The following is a 9944-nucleotide window of genomic DNA, read 5'->3' on the forward strand; positions in this document are numbered from 1 at the left end:
ACTCAACGGGAATCACGAGGCCCTGGATCTCCACCCACAGAGAACTGGGCCTCGTGAGAGACGTCAGCTAATCAAGGAAAGGAAGATGCACAAGAGAGACAGGGTTATGCAAAGGGCACATTGCTGTAGGAGGAGACTGGGCCAATCGCACTTCTGACCGACCCAGGGCCTCCTGCAAGTCCCGTCTCCCACAGAGAGCTTTTCAGCCAGAATTAGAATGAGACTGGAAGTGGATTATGCCCCCTCCCCCAATCAGGGCAGCATGAAATGCCTCCCAAGGCGTGAGGCACAGAGCGACCCTGAAGTCCATGAGGCTGCGCTGGTGCCCACTGGCTCAGCCTCTGCCCTTGGGCAGCACCAAGGAACGCTGGCCAAGGAGAGGGGAATGCAAAGTGTTATTGGCTGGAAATCAAGCAGCCCCAGATCCGGAGGCTGGGCAGCACCCCCTGGCCATGATCACGGCACCAAAACCTCAACGTGCCTCTGGGAAGTTCCTCTAGCGCAGCGGTTCTCAAGCGGAGCCACTCGCGGGTCTCTCTGCAGCCTCCAGAGTGGCGGAGCAGATTGTGGGAGCCAAGTAGCCGCCCCCTCTGGCAGCCGTGCTGTTCCCCGCCGGGCAGCTGTTCCCAGAGGCAGTGATGCATCGTGCTGGTGTGTGCCGTGACGTCCCCAGCTGGGTCGGCATCCTCCACCATGCAGCGTTCGCAGGGCTCTGGGCAGTACCACTTGAGAGGAGCCATGGGGGCCGGTGCATGCGGTACCCGAGGCAGCGCTTGCCAGGGGAGGCTGCTGCAGCAGTTGGTCACCGGGCCTCTCCCCTGCTCCCACCTGGCTGGGATGTAGGGAGCTTGGGACTCGGCAGCGAGCTGGTGAGGTTCCCCCCCGCCTGGCCGGAGCAGACTCTGGGAGGCAGGGATGGAGGCGGGTTTGTCAAAGGCCTGATGGTTCCCATGTCTCCCTCGGTGGATTTCCTCTAATGCAAAAAAGACGGAACGGAGCTGTGTGCGAAACACGCCACTTTGGAGCTGGGACAGGGCACAGCCCCGCCTGGAAATGCAGCCGTGCTCCTCCGCTCGCTCGCTTTAGTTGGACAGTTTTCAACTCCCCTTTATTTCAAACTCAGATGTGTGCGATCTCATACTATCGGTCCTCTGGTTTCATTGCTTTTTTTTTCATTTTTTTTTCATTTAATAGCACAAAAGGCTGCTAGATCTCTGATCCAAAACTGTCCTCTAGTTGTGGATATCCCCAGTGGTGGTGCACAACTAGTTTTGTTGCTGTACAAATCAGAAAACCTTCCACCGGTTCCCCAAAACATGGAGCTGGATCGGCTCCCATTAAGTCCAAGAGGAGTTTTGAGAACTCAGCACTTCAGAGAAAAGGACCCGGAATCTCTCTAGTCAGACCCCTACAATCCAAGGCACCTTTGCAGGCAGTTTGGCTCAGCTGTGTCCAGGCATAAGATCTGTGTCATAGTGACACACAGAGCATAGTCAACATGTGGAACTCCTCGCCAGAGGAGGCTGTGAAGGCTAGGACTATAAAGAGTTTAAAGAGAAGCTAGATAATTGCATGGAGGGTGGGACCATAAAAGGCTATTAGCCAGGGGATAAAATGGTGTCCTTGGCCTCTGTTTGTCAGAGGCTGGAGAGGGATGGCAGGAGACAAATCGCTTGATCATTGTCTTCGGTCCACCCTCTCTGGGGCACCTGGTGCTGGCCACTGTCGGCAGACAGGCTACTGGGCTAGATGGACCTTTGATCTGACTCAGTACGGCCGTTCTTATGTTCTTATGTGACCCATTCAGCCCACGCCCAGTTCTGCTAGGTCTGGAGTCTTCTCTGAAGGGCTCTCACTTGAATTCAAAGGACCCGAATTCCCAGCCCTTCCAAAGTAATAGGACGGGGAAGGGAGGGAGCCCACAGGAAAGCCAAAAGGACGAAGCAGGCATGTCAGACAGGGACCTTGGCGATAGTCGGGCATTTGCTCTCAGTGCAGCCTGTGATCTGGCGGCAAAAGGTTTGTGGCTTAACGGCAACAGGCTCATGTCTCAGTCATTCAGCTCGTTCATGCTGCAGCTCTAAATCCGTTACTCACCCTGGTGTGTCTCAGGCGAGCGCCGGGGGGAGACAAGTCCCTTCAGGACTGGGACAGGGGTAAAAAATCGTATTATTGTGCCACAATGGACACAGCTCCGATTGGCGAGGGGTGGTGAAAACATTCCCATCTGGGCCGCTGTCCCCAGGCCTGGATTTGCTGGGTTTCTTGCTCCCCCCGTGAAGCCTCTGGTACTGAGCCGAGCGGGAGAAAGGCCTGATCTCCTGTAGCAATGCCCGTGTCCTTCCGTTCCCAGGTGGGATCCGTCGCGTGGTCTGACATAGCCTAGAGCTGGGTGGCCCTGACACAGAACCCGTGGCCAGGTGGCTATAGGTCCCCTCACCCCGAGCGTGGTGTGTCCTGGCCGTGCGCAGGCAGGAGGGTCTGGATACATTTTTACGTTTGTGTTGTCCCATAAAACAATTGACCAGCGGAGCCTGTTTGAGGACTGAGGGCCATCAAGAGGTGGAACCAAAGTGGAACGGGAACCGGAATCTCTGTGTCTGCGACTCCGGCGCTATCTCGCCACGGCACACGCAGCGAATTGCTGCAAGACACAGCATGTGGAGAGCCGTGAGTCATGGATTCCCAGACCCATGAGATTCCTGTACTCAAGGGCTGGTCTGGGCATGAATCTCGTCACGCCCCATGGGAGATTCCAGATTCCGGCAGGTGTTGGTGCTGCCGGGGAATTTGTCTAGATGGGCGGAACGGACCCATTCAGCTGGGTTTGCAGCATCCGTGCGCCACCAACGTCCGATCATGTCATGGGATCGAGGAGCGGCTATTGCTGCTGACTGGTTGATACCGGCTTGAGGGCAAAGAACGAGAAAAGCAATTTCACTGAGTTTCAAGTCTTTCTGCCCCGCGGCCCGAGCCCTTGTCGGCTCACCCCCAGCCCTGCACTGTCAGGGAGAAGCTGGTGTCAAGGGGCAGTCCTGGCTGAATTTACACCCCCAGTTTCATCGTACCAGGCGGCTTTCTAGAATACTGCAGGTGCCGGGTGTCCCTGGAGGCCTCCAGCAACGGAGAAGAGTGTCCTGGAGAAAGGGGGATTATTCCGAGAGGAGGCTGCTGACACCATAGATAAGTTTCGACTGAGTCTCTGTTGGACTTTTTCTTACTCAAAATGCTGAACAAAAGGATGTGCCGGGGACACGTGGATCTGAACATTCGCCTTAGCGCCGGGAGCAGAGATAGCGACGGAAACGGGACTGGCGTGGGCTGAGGGATCCTGACCGACACCAAACCAAACAGCCAGCTTGGAACAACTTCCAGCTGCTTTTCTGGCTGACTAACCCCTGCGGAGACACTCAGCCCCGGGGAGGACCAGCTCCGTCGCACAAAGAGCAGGGCAGCGGCGGGCAGGTGGAGAAGAGCTTTCTGGTTTCCGGAGTTGGGTCCAGGTTCCCAGGTGCAATGGGACAGGGAGGGGCAAAGGGCCATGGCCTCTCGCTTTGCAAAGTGGGTGCTCCTGCCCCACACTCCTGCCCCACACCCAGTGTTTAGGCCTCTATCCTCCTCTTCCCCCCAAAGTACTTTCCTTAGGCCAGGCCTGGCTGCTCTCCCCCTTCCCCCCAGCATAGCAGATTGGGTGGCCCTGGCTCCCTGGCCTCCTCCAGCTTTTGGTTTCCGTGGGGGGCGGAGCTTGGGTGAAGGGGAGGGGCAGGGGCGGGGCTACGGAAGAGGTGCACCTCGCGGTCCCCTGACAGATCCAGTGCCCTGGTCTAGCGTTAACCTCGCATTAACCATACGATTTGGTGCCACTTTTTCTGTCCTTATGAAAACCTGGTTGCTGCCCTGCAAGAACTCACCAGACTCTTCGTGGGCAAAGACCCACTTCGTCAGATGCATGAGATTTGCAGATTCAGACTAACACGGCTACCCCTCTGATACTTGTCAGCCAGGAGGGAGGAACAAACACAATCGGAAGACGAAAACAAAGATGCAGCAGAGTTTTAATGTGAATGGCATTGGCAGTGCAGTGACAGAAAGCGACTCGACAGAGCGGAGAGAATGTCGGTCCCGAGTTCCAAGGTGCTTTGCAACCCATCTCCTGCCTTCCACGTTTTCCCCCGATTGATGGGAAACGGTCTGTGTGACACTCAGGAGGTGCCCACAGGCCAGGAGGAGACTCAGCGCGGGGCTGGCAAAGCAGGAGCAGAAGGAGCCATGAAGCGTGAGGGGAGCAATGCAGCCTGGCTCCCAGACCCAGGGCTGAGCACACACAGCTCCCACTGAGCTCAGCTGGAGCCGGGTTTGCCCAGCACGTCTGAAAGCCAAGCCCCAAAGCTCAGGGGGGAATCTGTATCCGGCCGTTCATTGCCTGGGTCTGCCACAGATGGTCCTGCTGGGTTTAGCAAGGTGCACAGTTTCCACTGCGGTACCTGTGGCACGACACCCCGGAACCGACTACTCCCCCGTAGCCATAAAAGCCTGGGTAGCCGCAGTATCCCCCATTCCCATAATAGCCTGGGTAGCCACAGTATCCCCCATGAGCATAACGTCCTGGGTAGCCCCAGAACCCTCCGTTACCATAAAAGCCTGGGTAGCCGCAGTATCCCCCATAACCGTAACCTGGGTATCCCCCAAAACCGTAACGGCCTCCATAACCATAACCCCCATAACCGAACAACCCTCCGTAACGGCCTCCATAGCCGTACAATCCCCCGTTAGCGAAGGAGCCCCCGTAGCCGGCTCCCACCACAGGTTCTCCTACGGCTGCCACTTCGCTCTGCTGAGGGAAGGTGCTGAGAACTGGTCCGGGGAGGGTCACCGCAACCGGGGAGGGTCTGATCACCACTTCGGAGTCAGGGCACTGCTGAACGCACGGCTCGTTGCAGGTACCAGAGACGGGGCTGGGCCGGGCCACCCCGCATTCTGGATAGCACAGGCTGGAGAAAGCCATCTCAGTGGGATGCAGGTAAACCTGGAACACACAGCAGGGGGGAGAGTGAAGGGAAGGGACACGTGCCAGTGGAAAAGAGGTTCCGAAGCTGGGTTACTATTGCAGTGAGGTCTGCGTGCAGCCCAAGAGAGAGTGGAGGAGGGTACTCTGTCCCTATGGCCATTTCTTTGCTCCTATCTCCTCTGTCTACCCCTCTTGTTCACTAGGACTGAACTTCCGTCTCATCCGGCACCCACCTTCCAGTAGCCCTCACTTCAATGCCCGTGTTCTGTTTCCAGTGAATAGGAAATAAGTTTCCCACTTGCATCTGTTGTGGTAACGTTCCCCCTTTCGTTTCCCGTTGTGAACCCACCCGCAGCCGCCTGAGCCCCCCAGAGACTTATGGAAGAGCCCCCTGGTCCCTATCACTGCCAGCACAGGTACGAGTGAGTCTGCAATGAAAACAGCCTCTCCCGGGAGATGTGGAGGGTTAGACAGAGACCGAGCGGAGCTGGACTTACCTGGGTCAGGGAGGAGATGGAGTCCAGAGAAGTGTTTAGAAGAGTCCACGGTCGGGAGCTCTTTTATACCGTTCCTAGGACAGCCTGGGGGAGCTGGGATGCTTTGTGGAGGAGTCCTAATTAGCTCCCAAGCAAACTCGATTGCCTTCCTAAGTCCTCCTTTGGCCGGAGCTGTTTGCCTCAGCGTTGGGGATTATTGGGCTAATCTCAGCCTCAGCGGGCGGGACACGCACGTTGCATCTCCAGCCTCCTTTCATCTTCAATTGTACAGGCCCGAGGCATTGCCCGTGTCCTTGCGCCAAATGTCAAGGTGATTGTGAGCAGCAGGAGCACCACAAATGGGTGTTGTGAAAGGAATCCAGCAGGGCCCTGTCAGCTCACGCTGGTCAAGGCTTGGGGCATCAGGCTGCTCATTGTGAAGCCACGAGGAAGGAGGGAGCCATTTTCCGGCCTTCCCACCCCCCCGTTCCCCAAAGGGCCATAGCCACGGCCCTGGGAAACCCCTGGGAATTGTTCCATTGCCCCAGAGCGTTCCCTGCCAGGATCTTAATGCTGAAATTCACACTTTGGCAGGGCAATGCCTGTGGAGAACTTTAGTGCGGTGGGTCTCAGCAGGACCTTACATGGGGCCCAGGCCTTTGAAATGGGCCCGTGCCCAGGGCGGAATCCGACCACACCCTGTGGGAAGCCGGGCGTGACACCGCACCGTGACGTGGGTCACCAAAGGTGTCTCGAAGGGCTGCCTAGAGCGGACTAGCTCCTGGGCCAAGGGGGGAGGGGATGGCAGGGCGGGGAAGGGAGCCGAGCTCTTTTACAGAAAGTGACGTCTTGGAACATCTTCTCTGTCAGAAACCATCTCTCCAGCCACGAGCTGCCAGGCCACCGAGGTCTCGGAGGACAAAGCAGCTGAGTGAGCCCAGCAAGAGACTGAGGAGAGATGAAAGAGACACGTTGTGGGGGAGAGGGGATGCCGTGGATGGGATCTGACATAAAGTCTGACCAGCCACAGGGCCGCTGCAGGAACCATTCCTGCCTGGGCCAGATCGCTGGCGGACGGCTACGAGCGGTGCCCAGCAGTGGGGCCCTCATCCAGGGACGGGGCGGACGTGTCTTGCTTCGAGTTAATGACCCCCAGCCTCTGTGAAGGCGAATGAGGCCTGTTAATTCTCGCCTAGAGAGAACCTTCATCTCCACCCCCCGAACAGACTGAGCCCCGGTCGCCGGGCCTGGCCGCAAGGTCTCCTAAGGCTCCGGCTCTGCTGAGGGGAATTGCTGCGAATGGGTCTGGGGGGGGTCACTGCGACCAGGGAGGGTCAGTGCGCTGGGTCCCTCCCAGCTCCCGGGAGCTGAGGGGAACCGGCCTGGGCCGTACCATCCCGCACGGTGTTGAAAAAACACCCAATTCCAAGCTGCATTGGAATGAACAAGAAATATCCCCACATGGTGTGTCCTGAAATCACGACCCGATGAAGGGAACGACCCCGGAGACCTTGGCCTCCATGTCGGTCCAAGTGACTCTGACTCAGAGTAGAGGCCTCCAAGCCCAGCAACTCTCAATTAATAGTCCAAGAAGACGACCTCGTGCACATGTGAAACAGCAGGGGTTGGGTGCGATGCTTTGAAATCTTGAGTCCTGAGGACGCTGCAGAAATTTGAGGTTCAACATCCTTGCTGTCTATGTTTATGAAGCTGAGAAAAAGAGGGGTCTTGAGTGAGGGTCTCATGGGGTGAGTTGGAGCAAGAGAAATGCAACCCTTCTCTTCTTACTCTTCATCCCAGGAGTGCAGCTCCAAGTTGATGCCTGTTACACTGTGTGAGAAGACCAGGCTGGGTATCCCCCATAACTGTAACGGGTGAATATAATGAAATCACAAGTGTGGATGTTTCAAGCTTGTTCCTGTGCCGGGTAGGAATAAAAAGCTCAGTTAGAATTCTAACGGAGGACACTTTGGACTACAGGCTTTTGTCGACAGAAGTTTTGTCAATAGATAGCGTGGGTCTAGACTAAAGGGTTTTGTCAACAAAACTCTACCCGCGTGTACACTGTGGCTGAGTTCTGTCGACTTAATTTTGACAGAACTCAGCAGTTTTGTCAACGGCTGTAAGCCTCATTCTAGGAGGAATGATGCCTTTTGTCGACAGAGTTCTGTCGACAGAAGGCGTTATTGCATCTACACTGTCCTTTGTGTCTACACTGCCATGTCGACAAAGTGGCTTGCTTTGTCGACAGAACTGGATGTAGTTTAGACGCTCTTTGTCGACAGAAGTTTTGTTGACAGTATCTGTCGACAAAACTTCTGTCGACAAAAGCCTGTAGTCTAGACGTACCATGCTGTCGACAAAGCTTCTGTCGACAAAGAGCATCTAGACTACATCCAGTTCTGTTGACAAAGCAAGCCACTTTGTCGACATGACAGTGTAGACGCAAAGGACAGTGTAGATGCAATAACGCCTTCTGTCGACAGAACTCTGTTGATAAAAGGCGTTATTCCTTGTAGAATGAGGTTTACAGCCATTGAGAAAACTGCTGAGTTCTGTCGACAGAACTCAGCGGCAGAGTAGATGCAGGTATAGTTTTGTCGACAAAAGTCCACTTTTACCGACAAAACCCTGGGCTGTGTCTACACTGGGCCACTTATTCCGGAAAATCAGCCGCTTTTCCAGAATAAGCTGCGAGCTGCCTACACTGGCCCATGAATTTCCGGAAAAGCAACGATGCTCTACTGTACAAAATCAGCCGCTATTCCGGAAAAGCTACGCTGCTCCTGCTCGGGCGTAAGTCCTTATTCCGGAACACTGTTCCGGAAAAGGGCCAGTGTAGACAGCCCAGTAGTCTTTTCCGGAAAAAAGCCCCGATCGCGAAAATGACGATCGGGGCTCTTTTCCGGAAAAGCGCGTCTACATTGGCCACAGATGCTTTTCCGGAAAAAGGGCTTTTCTGGAAAAGCATCTGTGGCCAATGTACACGCTCTTTTCCGGAAATACTTATAACGAAAACTATTCTGTTTTAAGCATTTCCGGAAATTCATGCCAGTGTAGACACAGCCTTAGAGTCACTCTGAGGTCAGGGATGGGTCTGGAAGCCCCAGTCGGGTTCAGGAGATACAGGTTAGTGTTTGCCCCGAGTCATCCCAAGTCCGGGGGTTTATGCTGCCAGTCACCTCCTCTGACCTTCACCTGAATGAGCCTCCATGCACCTCTCTGGAAAACAGGTACAATTGTAACTTTCAAGGCAGATTGTCTGAGGCTTCTTCTGAGCCGAGTATTTCACAGCACGTTGCAAACGCCACCCAAGCTTTATACAGCCAGAGAGGTGGATAACTAAAGTAGCAATAACTTTCTACAGTTATGTTCCAATACTGAAGATTTTGAGTAACTTGTGATGGTCACACGTCAATCCAGTGCTCAGCTCGTGATCCCTGGCCTTCAAAATCGGGCCTGTTTGATTTGCATCCAACGCACCTTTGCTCTTCCCTTTTATGTCTATTTTACAGTGTAAGGGCAGACGCTGAGCTGTGAGGAAGGAACAGTTCTGTGAACTCCAGGCTGAAGGAAGGCGCTTTCCCTACGCCTGGATAGAGAAACCTGGGGGGGGGGGGGGGGAAGTGAATCTTTCTCTGCATGCTCTGCTCCTCCACCCCCTGCTGCTCCGAGCCAACATTTCGGGAAATCAACGGGAATCCTGAGGCCCAGGATCTCCACCCATGAACGGAGAACTGGGCCTTGTGAGCGACTCAGCTAATAAAGGCAAGAAAGACAGAGTTAAGGACAAGGCCTTCCCAAACTGCCCTGCTCACACTGCCCTCCACTCATCAGCATGGCTCCCTCCGTCTCCTGGGGCTGCCTGGCCTTCAGCCCCCCTCCCCAAGGCTGTGTTTGTGCCACCAGACCTCCCGGACTCTGATGGCGGAAGGTGGGGGAAGGTGGCTGCCCCTTCTGGGCGGGGTGGGGTGGCTTGGTTCCCACAGAAGCCCTCAGCAGCAGAAGCGGGCCTCATTCAGAAGGGGCGGGGTTGGGGGCTTGCCTCCCCGAGGCCTGTATTCCCCCACCGCCCATGCTCTCTTCCGCTCTTTATCTGTTCATAGCACCAAAGGTTTCTTGGCCACAAATCTCCTCCGGTTTTGGATACAGAGCTCAGGAAAGTGCGTGGCCTATAATCACGAAATGTTGAGTATGGAAAGTTCCTGGTAGCTTCACAGGGGGTGCTGAGTGTTCAGCCCTGCAGAAATATGGGCCTAAAACCTCTTCAGTCAGGCCTTTAAAATCAATGGCTCTGCCCTTGCCCAAGCATGAAATGTGCACCCTTGTACTTCCTTTGGCCCATGAGGATGCCTGTGTGTCAAGAAGGCGATGAGGAGAGGTATGATCCTCTGTACCTCATGGCACAAACCTGAAGGAATTCATTTACTGTAACCCGTTAGAGAGAGGTGAGTCGAAGG

At 55.2% G+C, this 9944-nt stretch overlaps 1 protein-coding gene across 1 annotated transcript; it reads right to left on the reverse strand.

Annotated features, from left to right (window-relative positions):
• Positions 1-3694: 3694 nt before the first annotated feature.
• On the reverse strand, positions 3695-7546 carry LOC102454174 (uncharacterized). Its single transcript, XM_075924225.2, has 2 exons — positions 5506-7546; positions 3695-5026 (listed from the first exon to the last, which is right to left on the reverse strand). The coding sequence occupies exon 2, from the start codon at positions 5003-5005 to the stop codon at positions 4454-4456; it is 552 nt and encodes a 183-aa protein (XP_075780340.1). The 5' UTR covers positions 5006-5026; positions 5506-7546; the 3' UTR covers positions 3695-4453.
• Between the last annotated feature and the right edge of the window lie 2398 nt (positions 7547-9944).

This window comes from Pelodiscus sinensis, chromosome 1 (assembly GCF_052426305.1).
Source record: "Pelodiscus sinensis isolate ZL-2025 chromosome 1, ASM5242630v1, whole genome shotgun sequence".
Lineage (NCBI taxonomy): Eukaryota > Metazoa > Chordata > Testudines > Trionychidae > Pelodiscus > Pelodiscus sinensis.